This window comes from Acinonyx jubatus, chromosome B4, assembly GCF_027475565.1.
Source record: "Acinonyx jubatus isolate Ajub_Pintada_27869175 chromosome B4, VMU_Ajub_asm_v1.0, whole genome shotgun sequence".
In the NCBI taxonomy this organism is placed as follows: Eukaryota; Metazoa; Chordata; class Mammalia; order Carnivora; family Felidae; genus Acinonyx; species Acinonyx jubatus.
In genome coordinates this window covers 129,009,481-129,027,229 of record NC_069387.1, presented here as the reverse complement: position 1 = coordinate 129,027,229, position 17,749 = coordinate 129,009,481, and the positions used below count along the sequence as shown (strand labels likewise).

Genomic DNA, 17,749 nt, shown 5'->3' with positions numbered 1-17,749 from the left:
TCCCAGGGAGAGGAGTCCATGGAAACCACGCATGGAAAAGCACAATGTATAGCACAGAGTAAGAGCTAAAAATGCTGGCTCTTATCATTCCAGACAGCAAGAAAGAAAGGAGGCAAAGAACAGGAAAGATCTTCCCCTTTATGAAAGTGGCTTCTTTATTTGGAGGGCAGAAAAAACCAACCATCATTTGGGCAGCTGCTCCGGATTTGTCCAAAATAATTTATTTACCAGCCTTACAAAAAAATACGTTGGCAAGAGACAATTAAGAGTCCTGTACGGGCAGGCAGGCCCCTCCTTCCTTCCGGCGGCTCCCCTGGGACCCTGCCAGAGAGCTGGGAGTCGGGTGAGGGGCCCCCAAGCCCAGTGTGGGTTCAGGAGGAAAAGGTCTGGAAGTGGAGGACTAGCCTGAGTCCTCCTTGCCAGGGGGGCCGACCCAGCGGGCACCGAGGCACTTGTAGGCAGAGGCTGGAGGCCCCCAGCCCTGGGAAGGGCGAGGGCTGTGTCCTGGGTAGACCGATGGGAGGGAGGAGATGCTGACTGTTGCAGGGGAAACCACCAGCTCAGTCGGTCTCTGAGGCGAGGCTTCTGGGCCGGGGTTGAGGGGGGATGGCCGGGGGAGTGGAGGCCCTGCCTACAACCTCAGGGGCCCGTCCCTCCTCTGTGGCCACCCCTAGGTCCACCTGCACAGGCATGCTCAGAGACACTGCGCTAGGGGAGGCCGGCCCCGGGGAGGCCGGGCTGGGGGAGGCTGGCGAACGCCGGCTCTGGCGTCGGGCGGGCTGCGGGGGGTTGGGGGGTAAGGGGGGTGGCACTGTGGGGGCCCGGAGGCTGCTGCCGACCAGACGACGGGGCAGGGCCTGGGGGGTCACGGGGCTGCCAGAGCCAGGGGGCGGGGGTGGGGCTGGAGGGGAGGAGCGCGGGCTGGAGACCTGGGGGGGCGGCATGGTGGGCCGGGCTGGCGCTGGGCGCTTAGCTGTGGAGGAAGGACAGGGGCAGTTAGGCATTCACATTGCCTGTGGCCAGTCCACCAAGCTCCATGCTACCGCAGGACCTTTGTACCTGCCATTCCTTCTGCCGGGAACACGGTTTCCACGGCCGGCTCCCTGTCACTTAGGTCTCTCTCCGTGTCCCTTCCCCTGCCCTGCTCCAGTTACTGTCATATTTTCCTGTTGTATTTTCTTCACAGGACCTGCTGCCCTCTGAAATGACCATGGCCGTTTTTATTTTGCTTGAGTCCCCGGCTGGAACGGAAACTAAGCGAGGCCATCCCATGCGGGGTTGGCTAGCATAGCGCGGGCCACGGATCGATACACAGTCGCTGAATGAAGAAACGCTCACCGTTCCTCTGGATTCTTGGGCCACTCTCACCTCTCAGGAGCCACCAGAGCCACCCACCCTGGTTTTCAGAGATCCTGCTACACCGTTCCAATCACGTGAGGCAGCTGAGGAGCCAAGAGGCCTGGACACGGGTCCTAGCCCTGCCTCCACCCACTGTGGGCTTTGGGCCAATCGCTTGCCCCCCTGGGGCCTCAGTTTCCTCATCGTTAAGATGGGATGAGAGCCTGGACCTCCCAGGGCTGACACAAAGACCTTCAGGGGCTTGAGGTGCTGAGCCCCGGTGAACACCTATCCCACTTGCCCCCATCCAGGAATGGTGGCTGGACGCCTCCTCCTGCAGGAAGGCCCCTGTGTGACCTGTCAACCCCATGCTGGTCCGGAGGGTCCTGTAGCTCTACATTGTACCCCCAGGGAGAAAACTCCGGTGCCTCCTGGGCTGGCTGGGCCCTCCCAAGTGTCCTGATCAGTGGCAGTGACCCCTCATCTGTACCCTGCACCTTCTCACCTGCTGGGCTTTAGGCCAAGTCAACAGGTGAGTGCACCAAAGGGGTTCAGAGGAGCCCCGAGTTTCTTTCCACGCCCAGCCCACCAGCCCTTTGAAGCCTCTATCCCACCTCTTCACTCTGATCTCTGGACTTCTTGAGGGGCCGGAATCCACAGCCCCGCTACGCTCAGGAGGAGGGCTAACCTTTATCGAGCACTTACTGGGTACCAGCTGCCAGCCAGGAGAGCACCGTTTAATTTGCCCAACAGCCCTACAAGGTAGGTGCGGTCATTGTTTCATTACACAGAGGAGGAAGCTGAGGGGGCAGACAGTGAAGTCACCTGCCCAAGGTCACAGCACTGGAATCTGAACCCAGAGCGTCAGGCAGCAAACCTAGACTCTTAGCCACCTGGATTCCTGGCCTCCCAGCTGGCCGAAAACACGAGATGGTCTGATCGCCCAGCTCCTCTCCTTGCCCACCCTCTTCCCCCCTTCCCTCCCCTGGCCAACTTACTCTTTCGAGCCATGTCCTCCCCTGGAGTGGCTGCCTCCGAGGGGCTCCTACTGACCTTGGGAGAGGCTGGTCTGGGGGGTGCCTCGGACTCTATCCTGTGAAAGGAGAGGGTCAGGGTCCAGCTTGGCCATCTCCCAGAAGTCTGGAATCTTGCGGAGACTCCCAAGGCACCAGGCTAACTTTGGATCCTCCCAGGACTTGTCCCCTGCCCCTGGTCACTGGGCCTGGGATCTGTCCCCAGGCTGGGCCCCCCTCCCTCAAGAAGACGCTCCTGGCATTGGCCAGAGTTTGGGTTCGCTGAACCCCTGGCTTCCATGTGACACTGTGACGGTGGGTCCCCATGGGCCAGGATGGCAGGTAGAAAGCAAGGCCTTGGCTCTCGGCCTCCATGTGATCTCCACTGAATGTTCCAGCCACGAGAAGCCAGAGAACGGACAAGAAGCAGAAGGGGTGGCCATGGCTCCTTCTGGGTTTCCTCCAGGTCTCTGCTCAGTTGGCTCCTCTTTAGGGAGGCTTTCCTGATCCCCAGGCTAGAGCAGCTCCCTACTCCCTCCCCCTAACCTGCTCTCTTCTCCTGTAAGGGCACGTATCACTGCCTGCCATGACAGTACCCATTTATGGATGTACTTGTTGGCTCTCTCTCCCCGGCCCTAGGAAAGCAAGCTCTAAGGCCAGCGTCTGTCTGTTTTGTTCCTCCGAGAAAAGTCACGGTTTGCGCCCTGCCTGGGTGATGACAGAATAGTGCCTGTTTGGTATGGAGACAACATGTACGACGGAGCCCTTCGAGATCTGAAGGACCAAAGAGAACACTGGAAGGTGTTTACAAAATTCCAGCTGACCAGCTCCCTAGTTCCCTAAATCCCCAGGGCCTGAAACAGTGCCTGGAACATAGTGGGTGCTCAGTAAACAGCCATACGACGAGCGAGGAGGCACATTAGAGGCCAAGAGGAATACAGCCTCTGGGTCTCCACCCCGTCCACTCCAAATGGGGAATCCTGGTATTTGGGATGGAAAATACAATAATGACATTTCCCAAGATGCTGTTGGAAGCCCGGAGATCGTGCCTCAAGCTGGACATCTTGGGGCAAAGATGGGGGTCATTCATTTCCATCAGTCCTTACCTTTCCCTGGCAGCCGCTGAGGCCAGGGCAGGGGCTGGGGCTGGAGCGGGTGTGGACACAGCGACCGTTGGAAGCTCCTCAGAAGCTGGCCTGTTGCTGACCTTGTCCTGGGGGACAGGGGCTGAGAACAGGCCTGACACATTGAAGTTGACGTCTGCAGATAGAAGGAAGCAGGTCTTAGCTTCCAGAACCTCCACCAGCCTTCCCGCCTCGGCCAACATCAGGGCCTCTTTCCTTTTCCCCCGACGTTATCTGGACCACATATCGCCTCCCTACTCCCACGTGAGCCTCACGACAATCCCACGAGGCAGGCAGGATCATCCCCATTGTACAGGGGAGACAGTGAGGCTCACGGCAGAGAAGCAATTTGCTCCGGGCCTCATAATGAGGCCGCCAGGGACGGAAGCTAAGTCTGGAGGGCACCCAGCTGGGCAGATGAGGGCACAAGGGGACACGTTCACAAAGACGGGAACTTCACCTCCCGGGAAGAGGGTGTCCGCGTTCTGTATCAGAGCCTCGACCACGCCCACCACCTGGATGGAGGACACTGAGGCTGCGTCCAGCTGGGCCTGGTCCCTGGGGCAAAAAAAGGAACAGAGGTGAGCCATCCATTCTGCAACCTGTTAGCGACCCCAACTCTGTGTGGCCCAATCACGCCAAGTGCCTGTTCTCAGAAAGCTCAGGGACCACCGGGGGATGACAAATGTGTCGCCCACGTGCCAAATGTTCCCCTTCCTTCACCCACAACAGGCATCGCTCGCCAGGGACGGGACCCTCTTCCTCGTAGTTCTCGGCTCTAGGCTGCCTCACCCAAGTAATCGTCCTCAGCAAACGAATGAAATCTTTGTGCCATCTGTGGCCGGGTGAATTATAATGACCCCTCGCCCTTTACGGTGCATAAAACATTTCTCCATTTTCTCGTCTAATTCCCCACGCCAAACCCCTCAAAGTTGCTAATGATTTCTCTCCAATTTACAGAGGAAGCAGTGGGAGCTCCGGAGAGTGAGCTTCCTAAAGGCATTTCTGGAAGGTCGAGGGGCGGGGCTGGAACGAAATCGCTGGGCTCCCAGCCTTCCAGGCAGCCCGCTACCAGTATCACCCAGAATGCCCATCTCCAAAGCCCCGTGGGGTCCACGCTCCCTTCGGCAGCCTGGAGAAGAGGAGCTGCTTGATCCACTCCAAGGATGGGGAAACTGAGGCCCGGGGTAACAAATAAGCAGCGGACGGGTCGGGTGGGGATTGCCGCCTTCCCCCGAGCTGCAGCCCCTCACCCTTCTTTCTCGGGAGGCCACAGCAGGTTGGGCCCCAGGACGATGGCAATGTTGCTGGGCGTCATTTTATTCACCTCCTGCTCCTCGGCCAGCCGTGCCAGGAACTTCATCAGGTACCTGGGGAGGCAGAAGGTGGGCTTGGCCAGGGACAGGGCGTCTTTGGCCATGAACACCCATTGACGCCCTTGAGGCCTGAGAATTTCTCAGCCTGGGGTTTCCAAAGAGTGGCAAAGGTACCCCATCGGGTGGCTTAAAATTTGTTTTTGATTGCTTTTAACATTTATTTATTTATTTATTTATTATTAAAAAAAATTTTTTTTTAACGTTTATTTATTATTGAGAGAGAGAGAGAGACACAGAGCGTGAGCAGGGAGGGCCAGAGAGACGGGGAGACACAGAATCCGAAGGGGACCCCAGGCTCCGAGCCGTCAGCCCGGAGCCCGACGCGGGGCTCGGACTCACGAACCGCGAGATCACGACCCGAGCCGAAGTCGGGCGCTCAGCCGACTGAGCCACCCAGGCGCCCCAACATTTATTTATTTTTGCGAGACAGAGCAAGACAGAGCATGAGTGGGGGAGGGGCGGGGGCAGGGGACACAGAATCCAAAGCAGGCTCCAGGCTCTGAGCCATCAGCACAGAGCCCGATGCGGGGCTCGATCCCCCAAACCGTTGCGATCACGACCTGAGCTGAGATCAAGAGTCAGATGCCCCACCGACTGAACCACCCAGGCACCCCTAAAATGTTTTAATAGTTAAGTCGGCTGACCTGCTGAGCACCATATATGTGTCAGGCATTGAGCTAAGCTGAGACTCTCCCAGCCACCCTGCGGGGTAGGGACTGCTATGCTCTGTGTTTTCCAGATGAGGGCACTGAGGCACAGAGCGGTCAGTTCACCTGCCTCGGACCACAAGGTGGCAGAGGTGGGAATCTGAAGCCAGGTGGTGTGGCTTCAGAGGTTCAAGGTGTGTGTTTAGCTGCAAGGTCAGGATGGAAGATAGGACTAGGCCATTTTAGCCGTGGTTTCAGAAATGCTGCTCGGGCCGAGGGGGCAGGCTGGGGCTCACCTGAGGTTGCTGAGGTTGTCCTGGGGGAGGCGGCTGCACACTTCCTGGAGGGCCTCCAGCCGGGCTCCCGGCTCCTTCAGACTGGGTGGCGAGGAGAGACCAGGTGAGCCAGGCCAGGGCCCTGGGGCCCTACCTCTGCAGCCCCGCCCTCCCCAGCATAAACTCACCTGGCTGCCCTCATCCAATCGTCATAGAGGTCAAAGGTCATCAAGGGCTCTGGCAGCTCCCGCAGATAGGACTTGAGGGCACCTGAAGCGGTGGCAGGGTGGGAGTGGGGGGACAGGGCTTAGACCCAGTCCCCCAAGCCCCCTACCTCCACGCCAGTGCCCAGCTCTCTCCATCTGTTGGGAACCAGGCCCTTGTTCCCACAATGTGTCTAGATCTGATCATTTCTTTGGGCCATGGGCCATTTGGAGAAAATGCCGAAGGCTGGTGGACCTGGTCCCAGAAAAATGTACGTACACATCATGGGCCCCACTTTAAGGACCCCTATGTCTCCGGAGGTGTCTCCTTGGCAGATGATCAGGCCCTCAGCCAAACTATCATGGGAGCATTTCAGGCTGTTGAGGGGAAGGGATCTGGGGGGAAGGCCCTCCTCCCGGGGCTCCTCGGGGCAGGCACCTGCCACGGCGTGGGGGTCGGAGCAGAACTCCTGCAGGCCGCGCGGGTCCGAGGCCATGGTCTGCTTGAGACGTTTCAGCACCGAGGCCCCAGCGGCCAGGCGGAAGAGACCCTGGGGTGCGAGAGGAAACGGGCAGGGGTCACAGAGGGGCAGCAGGGGAGAATGCCCTGGTTGGGAGGCCCTGGCTCGCTCAGGGTGGGCGCTCGGCCCTCACCGGGCCTGTGTCCCCACCCGGTCTGGTGGGCAGAGTGGGGACCACAGGATGCGTGGCTGCCCTCAACTCTCAAGGTCTAGGACTCGGCGCGAAGTGGGAAGTCTGGGGGCAGCAGGGAAAGCGGTGGGGACACAGGCGTCTGGGTGGGCGTGGAAGGGAGGAAGGAGGCCGGGCAGCACTGTCTAGAAGCCCAGGTCGCTCTGCGAGTAGGTTCCGCGTCTAAGGGTCTGTCCTCGGGGCAGGAGCCGATAGACCAGCGCCGGCAAGGTGCACGGGACGGATGAGGGCAGCGCGAGGCAGTGACTGCATGGGGGTCCCTGGCTTTACTGACACCTTCTCGTGTGCCACTGGGCCCGTGTTCCTCTTGGCCTCCGTCTCTCCCTCGTAAAATGGAGCTGGTGAAGGCTCCTTCCCAGGGTTTTGGGGATGACTAAATGGAGCAAGACGTGGAAAGGGTTTACGGCATAGCGGCTGCCCATGAACATCACTCAGTGGGCCGTGATGTCAGTTTGGCAACAGGAGGCTGTGGCCTCACAGGCACCTGTGCTCTAAGGATTCCGGCCCCTGTGTCCCTTCCCGACCTGCCCCCACGGGCCCCACCTCTTCCTTCATGCCCTCAGAAAGCAGCATCATGACGCAGGCCTCGATGGGCAGGGCGATGTCCCGGCCCAGCTCTTGCAAATGGATTCCCAGTGACACCCCATACACCCTGAAGAAGGGGGCGGCCGTCATCGAGGGGGAGGGGTCTGCAGGGACGAGACAGATCAGTGGCCCGGGCTCCCCCCCCGTCCCTGGACAGCCAGCCCCCGCCCCACCCACCCCCAGACATCCTCAAGGGCTACCGCTTTGCCCAATCTCTCTCGAATCCACCCACCTCCACTGTGTCGCCCCTAGCCCGGGCCATCACCCCTTCCCTCCTGCCTCTTAAAGGTCTTCCGACTCCTGTTCTGTTCCCCTTCATTCCATCACTCCGCACGGCAGAGTGACTTCTCAGTCACAAATCGAATCGGAACGCATCTGCTCAGAACTCATCCGGGGCTCCCTACTGCCTCCCAGGATGGAGTGCAAGCATCTCAACATGCCCCGAGCAGGGCTGGGGGCGGGGGGGGGGTCCCCTGGGTCCGCCTGGGTCCCCACCTGCTTGACTGTGGTTCTCCCTCAGCTCAGCCAGGGCCGTGTCCAGTGAGCTCAGAGACTTGCGATGGTAATCAGCTTGGATCTCCATGAGCTGCGGGGACAAGGGAGTGGCCCCAGGGTGGGTAAGGGAAGCTGAGCCTCCCCCCCGGAGTCCCTAAGAACACACTCCTCCCTCCCACATCTTGAAGGGTGTCTCAGGGGGCCCCTGGTGTCCACCCCTGAGTTCCACTGGCCGGAGCCCACTCTCGGACTCACGTGGATGAAGTGGTTGGCATATGTGTCCTCCTTGGTGGCGAAGTGGTAAAGGTCGGCCAAGTACTCGTCCTTGGGGACAGAAAGGGGAAGCTGAGGCCTAGAGGGGTTCGTGACTCGTCCAAGCTATACGTGGAAGGCCCCGGCCAACTCTCCTCTCTCTGCCAAGGTTTGCATTTGGGGATGGCCCACAGGGACCCCCCCTCGAATTCTTACATATATATTGTGTGTTGAGAGAGAGAGAGAGAGAGAGAGCGCACAAGCAGGTGAGGGGCACAGAGAGAGAGAATCCCAAGCAGGCTCTGCACTGTCAGGGCAGAGCCTGATGCGGGGCTTGGACCCACGAGCCGAGAGATCATGACCTGAGTCGAAATCAAGAGTCAGACGCTTGACCGACTGAGCCACCCCGGCTCTTAAGGGACGTTTACGGCTTCTAGTCCTCATCTCTGTGCCTCATACCCTAAGCACGGTGGCTTGTCTTAGTCACCATTCATTCATCTGCTCACTCAGCAAACACACTGAGACCGTGGTGAGTAGCCCAAGTCCCCGCCTCCCAGGAATGATGGGTACGGTGTAGACACAAGAGGCCACAAGATAGTGGCCGAGTGCACACAGCTTGGAGGCTGACGGCCTGGATTCAAATCCTGGGCTCTGTTGCTTCCTAGCTGTGTGGCCTTGGGTGAGTCACATCGCCTCTCTGAGCTTCATTTCCCTCCCCTGTGAAATGGGGTCAGTACCCGCCCTCGCCACCCCCTCACGTCCAGGGAACTCCAAGTGCTCGCTCACCTTGCACTGTTCCACCTTCCTCTTCAGTTCCTCCTCCTCCTCCTTCAGCGTCTCCACTTTGGTGGCGGTGGCCGTGTGGCTGTAACTGCCGGGGCCACCGCCCAGGCCCTGACCGCCGCCCGAGTTCTTGGCTGCCTGAGTGAGCCTGGCAACGATCCCAAGGTGGGGGGGGGGGAGGTCACTGTCCCCGTTGCATGTCCAGAGCCAAGTGTCCCTTCCACATGCCTGACCCCCCAAGGTTTCGGGATTTATGGATGAACATCCCAGAGCTCTGCTTGCCCTGGGCCTCCGCCCAGCCTGGGCCATGAGTGCTCAGGGGCTCCCCCTGGTGGTGGGCTTGGTGATCGCGGCCACCGAGCTCCAGAGTGGAGGGTGGGGGCGTCCTGCAGTCCAGGGATCTTGGGGGATCCCTGATAGCTACCCCAGGCTCTGGAGTCACCCCCGGCTGGCACAAGCACGCGCACATCCATGTTCAGAGAGGAACTCTCACATGTACCCTCACATGTGTTCCTAAAGACCGGATGAGTCCCCAAGTACACACAGTACCCAGTGGACCCTGCCCCCGCTGTTCTAGTGTGGGTTCTGTGGCCACCGTTATGGGCTGATCTAGGCATGGACCCCCCCCCCCCCCCCAGGGACCATGGCTCCCACCTGCTCTTCAGGGTGTTCCAGTCAGACACCAGCTTCTGCAGGCTTTTCTTGTGCTTGAGGATGGCCGGCAGCTCCTCCTGGGGGCAGGTACACGGGGAGGGAGGGGGTCGGTCGGCAGGCTGGGGAGGTGGGAGCCGAGGCTGGGCAAGCTGGACGGGGAGGGGGCAGGGGGCAGGTCACCTCACTCAGCCTGCTGAGTGGCTGCAGGACATCCCTCTCCAGAGTCATCTCAAACTCGGCCAGAATGCGGGCCAGCTGGTTCTGAATGGCACAGCTCATCTCTAAGGCCTTCCTGTGGATACAACACCGGTGGGCCCAGCCCCCACAGCTCCTCACTCCCGTCCGGAAACACGTGATGGGGCCTCCTCCCTCCCCGTCACCCCCTGCCCCTTCTATCTGTCCTTCATCTTGGCTGAGCCAACACCTTCCCAGACCTGGCTGCCGCCCCCCGTCCCCAGCTCAAGACACTAACTACCCCCATCCTGGTCACCCGTCCCTCACCTGGAACCCCTCCCAGCCCAGATCCCCCGCTTGGCACCCCGTTCCTGCTCACCCCATGCTGGAATCAGGGTCCAGCTCCTTGAAGCTCTCGGCCATTGTGGTGGACAGAGCCATGAGGGGGAGCTTCTTCTGCAGGAAGGGCAGGGCGGGCTGTGAGCAGGGGCCCCCAGTGAGCCTCCCTCCACCCCACCCAAGCACAAGGCAGGCTTCTGGGGGGGGGGGCAGAGCCCCACTGAGGCACTGGGTGTGGACAGGGGAAGAGGGAAGCCGGGAGGGCCACAGTCTTAGGTAGGAGTGGAGACCGGATGATGAGGAGGCCCGGAGGAGTGACATCTCCCTGTGGCTCCGTCCCCTGACCCCACCCCACCTGGGGTGCCCTTTTCCCCTCCCAGAAACCAATCAACTGGGCAGGAAGGAATGACCAAGTACCCTCACACACTAGGAAACCAAGAACAGAAGGCAAGGAGCTTGTCCAAGGTGACACAGTTGGAAGGAGTTGGAAGGAGAATGAAGGCACTGGGAACACCCCAGGAGCCGGGACCTTCCCCTGCCCCAGGGCATATGTGGCTGGACTGAGTCACTGCAGAGCTCAAAACCCTCCCACTGAGAGTTACTAGGAGCACCAGCTTGGGCCGGAAAGACCAGGGATCAAATCTCAGTTTTGCCACTTACTAGCTGTGTGACCTTAAGACTTTACCTCTCTGACTTCATTTCCTCCTCGGTACAAAGTGCTAATAAGGCAGCCTCCTCCTAGGGGGTGTCGTCGGCAATTAAGTGAGGCAACGCATTAACCTATCTTAGCAGCAGACTAGCGGTAATCAGTCTACAAATGCTGTTGATTAATACCAGTGAGTATTAATATCTGCCCAACTGCCACTTCCTTCAGGAAGCCCTCCCACACTGCCTCAGTGCAGAGGGCCCGCTCTGCTCTGCTCTGCTCTGGGTGCAGACTGCATCGAGAAGTTCAGGTGCTGTCTGAGGCCTGGCCTTGGCTCAGGGTGTTGGTGCAGATGGGGGCGGGGTCCAAAAGGGGTTGGGGAAGAGGCAGAGCCTCATCAGTACATGGCCTGAGGGGTCTTGGGACAGAGCAGTCCGGACCCTCTTGGTGTCGGAGGCTCAGACTAGCAGGGGGACCCCAGCCCCGACCTCCCTCTCCCATTGGACAGAGGTGTTCGGTCCAGGCCCCTCCTTCCCGCCCCCCCCCCCCCCCCCCCCCACTTACCACCCGCTTGTCCATGTCTGCCCCGCTCTGGCCCTGCAGACAGGCCTGCAGCCGTTTGTGGACATTGTGGGCCGCCCGCTTGGCTGGCTCCAACCGCTGCTCCACCTGCGAGGGGGGCTCTGGGTTTACGCGGCGTGGCAGGTTGTTGCCCCTCACCCCCCCCCCCCCCACCGCCCTGTTCTTTCCCAGAGCAGGAACCACCTTTCTCTTCCCTCCTCCTGGAGACCCCATGGCCAACAGCTTGGGGAATGACTCAACCCGACCCCCCGAATGGCGTCCTCGTCCTCACGGGGCCCTCTGCTGACAGCTTGCGCGGGCCTGCCCTGCCACCCGCCCGGGCACGTACCTGGTGCAGATCCTCCCCCAGGAACTCGGCAGTCTCCGGGGTGCTGTTGGGCGGGGGGGGAGGAAGGAGCTTCTGCTGAGGCGGCCCGGGTTAGGAAACCCCCTGCCTCCCCCTGCCCCCTCAACAGGGCACCTGGACCCCGATCGTTCCCAGTGCCCCTCCTCGTTGGAGGCCGCCCTGGGTGGCCCGCCTGCCTGCCTCATCCCAGTCGGAGCACATTCCGTGGGGGCGGGAATAGGATACATGACTTTTTCCTCCTCCACCCAGGGCTGTGTCCTGCAGGAGGGCGGATGAAACCCAAGGCAGTGGAGTTGAGAAGCCACCCCAGGGCCCAGCCTCTGTCTTCTGCTGACCCCGGGGAGAAGGAGGCCAGGGTGGCCCCAAGAACGGGAAGTGTGTGAGCTCACACACTCCTGGGCTGTCAGTCACGCAGGACTCTGGCCTGGGGTGGTCGGCAGGCCCTGGGTCCCTGCCCAGGGACACACGGGACGCTGAGGCCCGGAGCCAGGGGGCCTGACTGCCCAGGCTCACACAGGCATCTGGGTAGCTGAAGACTAGAGCCAGGTCTCTGGACACCCAGTCCCCTCCCCGGAGGCCCAGAGAACGGGGAAACTCGCAACACAGGGGGCAGAGGAGAGAAAACAGGCCCTGGGTGCTCCCCAAACTTCTGGCTTCCACCCCAAGGGCTCAGGGGGTGGCGGGGGGTGGAGGGGGCGGGGGGAGGGAGAACAGAGACCCAGGGATGTTTCCACCTGAGGCTGGGAAAAGCAGAAGCAAGAGAGAGAAGCTGGAGGCCTCTGGGCTTGGTGGGGGGAAGAGGCACACAGCCGGACAAGGGAGGCCCCTCAGCCCTCCACGACAGGACCTAGTCTCCTCCCCTCCCCCAGGGTCTGGGGCCCTGATCGCCCCTCCCCCTCCCTCAGGCAACCAGAGATGGTCAGCTGTCCCCATTGTACAGAGGGGACAAGTGAGGCCAGGGAGGATCATCCACTCAAGAGGCGCATGGAGGCAGAGAAGACCCAGGTTCCTTGATCCTCCCTGCACTCCGCTCCAATCGGGGTGGGGGTGCCCCTTTCCCCCAAAGGGCCTAGCCCCTCCGGCCAGAGCCCCGGGAGGTGGGGGTGGCATCTCAGAGGGGAGGGAGAAAGAGAGGGGATCCGGCCAGTCAGAGGGCGGCTGTCCAGCCGTCCCCGCCTCCCCCACCCCTCATCCCCTAGGGTCCGGGGCCGGGGGTGAGCTTGGGGCCGGGAAGGCGCGGGTTGACACTCACCGTCCCAAGCTGCCCGTCTGGGCCAGCTGCCGCATGCGATGCAGCTGCCTCTTCATCATCTTGGGCGCGGGCTGGGGGCCGCGGGGTCACGGTCGGGGGGCGGGGGGGGGGGCGAGGGCCCGGCAGCCCCCGGCCCAGCCTGCCTGCGCCCGCAGTGCCGCTCTCTCCCCGGATGGGTGGGCGGCGCTCTCCGCTTCCTGGGCCAGCCGCGCTCCGGCGGCCGCTCGCTCCCTCCTCCTCCGCGCGCGACTCCGCCCCCAGCCCCCAGGTCACTCCTCTCTCCAAGTTTGTTTTCTCGCCCGTCCCCGGCTTCCGGGCCCCCCCTCCCCCACAGGCCCCCCGGCCGGTCCCCGCGACTGTCGGGCCGGCGGCCGCCTGGTCGTACACAGGTTGTGTGGCGGCCCCGCCCCCGGCCCCGCCCCGCCCAACCCCGGTGGCGGGAAGCAGGTAAGCCGGCTCTGGCCACCCGCGGTGGCCTCTGGGTTCCTGCCCCCCACGCAGGCCTGCCGGCCGTGGGTTTAAATAACTTTCACACACACACACACACACACACACACACCCCTTTTTTTTTTTAAGTTTCTTTATTTTGAGAGTCAGAGAGAGAAAGAGACAGCACGAGAGGGGGAGGGGCAGAGCGAGGGAGGGAGGGAGAGAGAGAGAGAGAGAGAGAGGGAGAGAGAGATGGCTGATGGCGCAGAGCCTGAAGCAGGGGCTCGATGCCACAAACCCCGAGATCACGACCTGAGCCGAAATCAAGAGTCCAGCGCTCCGCCAACTGAGCCACCCAGGCGCCCACTTTCACACCCCTTTTAAAGGAGAAAGAGAGTTCCACGCTTAGGAGGCAGAGGCCAAGGACAGGCCTCTCCAACCTGTACTGGCCCATCTGGGCCGGCCCAAGGATGCTGCCCCCGGGTTCCCTCTCCCAAGGATTCCCTGGCTACCTTGAGCTAAAGGTTACCCCTGCCTGCTTCCCGACTGGAGACTGGCTGGGGACTTTGGCTTCCTGGGGCCACCTTGCTGCTTTGTGCCCTTGGACAAGTCCCGGGAACTCTGGACTTGCCGTCTTTACTGGCCTGATGGGCCAGCTGTCCTGGCCCTGCCCATCCCGAGGAGTGGACAAGATAACCCTGCCTACTCCCGCTGCCCCTTTAAGGGGGGTGCCCCACCCTCCAGAGGAGCTCCCTGACACCCTGCTCCCTCCATCGGTAAAGTCCCTTCTTCCAGCAAACTTCTTCAGTCCTTGCCCTTCCTCTCCGAAGGCAGTGATGTGGGTGCTGCTGTGATCCCCCAGACTCAGTAGGAGTGATTTCTTTGGCCCTCCACCCAAAACAAAGTTGCTCCATAACAAAGGGCTCCAGGGGCGCCTGGGTGGCTCAGTCGGTTAAGCATCCGACTTCGGCTCAGGTCATGATCTCGCGGTCCGTGAGTTCGAACCCCGCGTCGGGCTCTGTGCTGACAGCTTGGAGCCTGGAGCCTGTTTCAGATTCTGTGTCTCCCTCTCTCTCTGACCCTCCCCCGTTCATGCTCTGTCTCTCTCTGTCTCCAAAATAAATAAACGTTAAAAAAAATTTTTTTTTTTTTAAAGTGCTCCATAACTGTTAGTGAATACAACATGAGAGACTTTGGGCAACAGTAGGTTCTCCTTACTCTGAACCCCCACCCTCTCCGGCATCAGGGGCCCCAGGGCTGGGGGCAGAGGGAGGGGCATCAGGTAGCGTCCGGCCCCGCCCATTGCACTTTGCTTTGTTGCGAGTTTTAACTTAGTTTGAGGATTACTTGAGCCCCTACCGTGTGTGCGTGGGCAGACTGGGTACTTCACGGAGGAGGAGGACGACGACGAGGAGGAGGCCTGGCACACAGGGAGGACTCACTGGACGCTGGCTGCTGCTCCTCCAGTCCCTAAAGGGAGAGCCAGACAGGCCCGCTGTGGGTGGGGGAGGGGCCGAGAAGGGAACGACGACCCTCCAGCTGCTGCTGCTGGAGTCAGAGCCTCCCAACTGCGAGCCCACGGCTCAAGCTGGCCCGAGGAGATCCCAGACAAGGTTCCCTAGCCCACCTCCCCGTTCTCCACTGGAAGACCGCTGGTGGGGATTCTAGCGAAAGGGCAGGCTTGAGGAATGCCTCGACGGAGGGAGAAATCAGAGTCCAGTGTAGACGTGGCTGCTTAAAATGTAGGGCTCGGGTTTGCAATGCCTGGCTTCTAGTCCTGGCCTGTCCGTCCCCCTTCCTCACCGGCCGGATCCCGGAACAGCGTGGTGGCTCCGTTTCCCCCATCTGTACAGTGGGCACAACCTAATGGGTGCACAAATAGGAAACTGAAACCTCCTGAACCAGCAGCTTGCCACCAGGTACCACAATTTTACTGTCTGGGAAACCTCTGGGCTCTATTGTGTCCCCGCCCTGTTTCAGCCCTGCCTCCAGCCTGGAACACACTGGGTCTGGGCTTGTCCACTTCCCCAGCTGTTCTGAAGGTCCCTGAGGGCAAGGTCTGGCTTCTCCCTTTTCCCCCCCTAGGCTTGCCCAGGCCTGAGCCCCAGCTCAGGCCTGCAGAGGGGTCAGGACATGTGGGGCTATAGCAGCAGCGGCTGGAAACAACCGGGGCCATATAACCAGCCCAGTGGAGGCCTGGGGCCTCCCCACCGGGCGCCAGGCTCCCCTCCAGTCTGACACTCTTCTCTGTCTCATCTGGGTGGGGCTGCTGGCCGGGTGAGGGGTATATTTTAGGGTATACTTAAGCTCGAGCACACTTGGATGCCAAATCATAAAGGGTCGGACGCCCCAAAGGTTGGATCGTAGGCCGCCCCTCCGAAGGATGTTGTCATCAGAGATTTTTGGACCCCGCAGTGTCATCAGTGAAGGTCGAGATTGTAGTTTTAGAACTGCAAATGCACAAGTGGGGGCTTCGGAGGTCACCGGCCAGCCCCTTCTCCGGTCACGAGACCTTTTCCCGCTGCATCGCCGAGGGCTTGTTGACTTGGCTGGGTCTCCTCCGCTCGTGCCGAATCCTGTATGGCCTGGCAATGTGCCATGGTCACAGGAGCTCAAGAGACAGGGCTGACTTGAATGGCAAGTGGAGGCATTGCATCAATGGACACTTATTTCCTCCCCAGAGACAGCTAGAACAGAGCTTGAGTGTGTGTGGACGACGCCGGCCAGCTGGGCTCAGCCTCTCGCTAGCTGGGTGACCGTGGACGAGGTGGTTGACCTGAGCCTCCGTGTCCTTGGTGAAGTAAGAGCGAGAGTGGGTTCAGCCTGTGAAGTCTGGAATAAAAAGACCCTTGCCCCCATTTCCGCCTAAGTGCCCCCCCCACCCCCCGCCGTGTGTCCTGCCTTCTTGGGGACAGTAGCTCCTATTGTCGTGTGGTCCAGCACATCCTCCAGTGGGGTCGGTATCCTCGTCCCCATTTCACAGGTGAGGAGACCAGAGCCCCTGGCCCCGGGTCCCAAGCTGGTTAAGCGGCAGAGGCCAAGTTGGAAAGCAGATCTGACAGGCTCCAAAGCCCCCCTGTGCTCTCCTGCCGTGCCAGATGGCACTGCTTGGAGACTCCAGAAACGCTGGCCCCTGCCCCCTCCTTCGTCCCCGGGGCTGCTCCGGGGGCCCAGGGGCCTCTGTACAGACTGCACAAGCCTGGGACGGTCTAGTGTCGGCTGCGCAGGGAGGCTGGTGGCTGGGCGCCGAGGCTGTGCTAGCAGGGGTCAGCCGTGGGGCCGCATTTCAGACACTTTGACAGGTTGCTCGTCCGTGGTCATATCCGTGCTGGGCTCCGAGTGGAGGCTTCTGCCCAGAGCAGCTAGGCGTGTGGTATGATCTCGGGGGCTCTGAAAACTCCCCTGCCTTCTCGAGCCGGAACGACTTTGCCAGAAGGAAACCCGGGGGTGGGGCCGGGGCAGGGGGACTTCACGATCCTGACAGCCCCCGAGACCCTGTGCCCTTAACACTGACTGCAGGGAACGGCGGTCCAACGGAGGGCTGGGGAGGGCTTGGGAGACAGAGCGGCCCCTCCCAGGACTGCTGGTTGGACTCGGGCCCTAACGTGTGCCTTCCGGTCTCTGTTTCCCATCACTACAGGCCATTCTGAGGACGGCGGGAGAGGGTGCCTGCGGCAGGTCTGTGCCAGGCCGGGCCCCGGGCTGGCCCCCGTGCTCTCCGCCTGCGCGGACACTGGGGGCAGGGAGCGCCGGATGGCAGCAGAGACGGGCTTCTTGTGGCTGCCACAAACTTAAGCAGTGCGCTGCGGTTGCCAAAAAAGAAACCCAAACGAGTTGCTGTGTCCAGCCGCATGAATAGAAGTGGAAGTGTGGCTTCGAGGTCTGGGAAGTCCCACTGCTCCCGAGATGGGGGTGGGGGTGACCCGAGAGACAGAACACTCCTTCCCTGTTCACCCCCGTCCAGCCCAAGCACCCCAGAGGCTCTGGGTCTCCTGGGCAGTGCTCCGGACCTCTGGTGGGATCCACACACAAGCTGGGGGATGACTCCCAAGCTGGGGGATGACTCCTCCAGGGACTGGAGGCTGAGGGCCGCCTCCCATGATTAGACCCCACCCCCAGCCCTTTAGACAGATGCGGGGCTCCTGTGGCACCTCAGCCCCACCTCCCTCCCATCGCTCTGCCCTGACATGCTGAGCTCCCGGCTCGTAGGTTCCATGCCAGCCTGTGAGCTGACCGCAGGGCCAAGCCTGGCACGGGGCTGCTCAGAGGCACCTGTGGGATGGCTGACAGTTGGATGGATAGACCAGGAAAAAGGGAAGACGGTAGATCCGAAAGAGGAAAGGGGTATCCCTGTCCCTGGAGCATCTGGGTCACTCCAGGCCAAGAGCTTGGGGAACCCCTTTGCTCAAGGATGCTCCAGAAGGCCTCAGCGGGGCCTTGTAGCTCACTGGGCCCCTCCCCACTATCACAAAGGAACCTAAAGGGGGCGCCTGGGTGGCTCAGCAGTTTGAGCGTCTGGCTCTTG

At 61.1% G+C, this 17,749-nt stretch overlaps 1 protein-coding gene across 2 annotated transcripts; it reads right to left on the bottom strand.

The window, feature by feature from the left end:
- Positions 1-137: 137 nt before the first annotated feature.
- SH3BP1 (SH3 domain binding protein 1) lies at positions 138-13,179 on the bottom strand. Of its 2 annotated transcripts, none has more exons than XM_027070800.2 (18): positions 12,796-13,179; positions 11,526-11,568; positions 11,180-11,284; positions 10,010-10,086; positions 9,637-9,748; positions 9,457-9,533; positions 8,806-8,950; positions 8,023-8,091; positions 7,768-7,858; positions 7,231-7,376; positions 6,416-6,527; positions 5,962-6,043; positions 5,795-5,875; positions 4,729-4,845; positions 3,936-4,033; positions 3,458-3,611; positions 2,337-2,431; positions 138-332 (listed from the first exon to the last, which is right to left on the bottom strand). In XM_027070800.2, exons 1-18 carry the CDS (start codon positions 12,852-12,854, stop codon positions 184-186), a joined length of 1,812 nt encoding a protein of 603 aa, XP_026926601.1. In that variant the 5' UTR covers positions 12,855-13,179; the 3' UTR covers positions 138-183. The 2 variants fall into 2 exon arrangements, with proteins under 2 accessions (XP_026926601.1, XP_026926600.1); XM_027070799.2 differs by having other exon boundaries at positions 200-973; positions 12,796-13,178.
- Between the last annotated feature and the right edge of the window lie 4,570 nt (positions 13,180-17,749).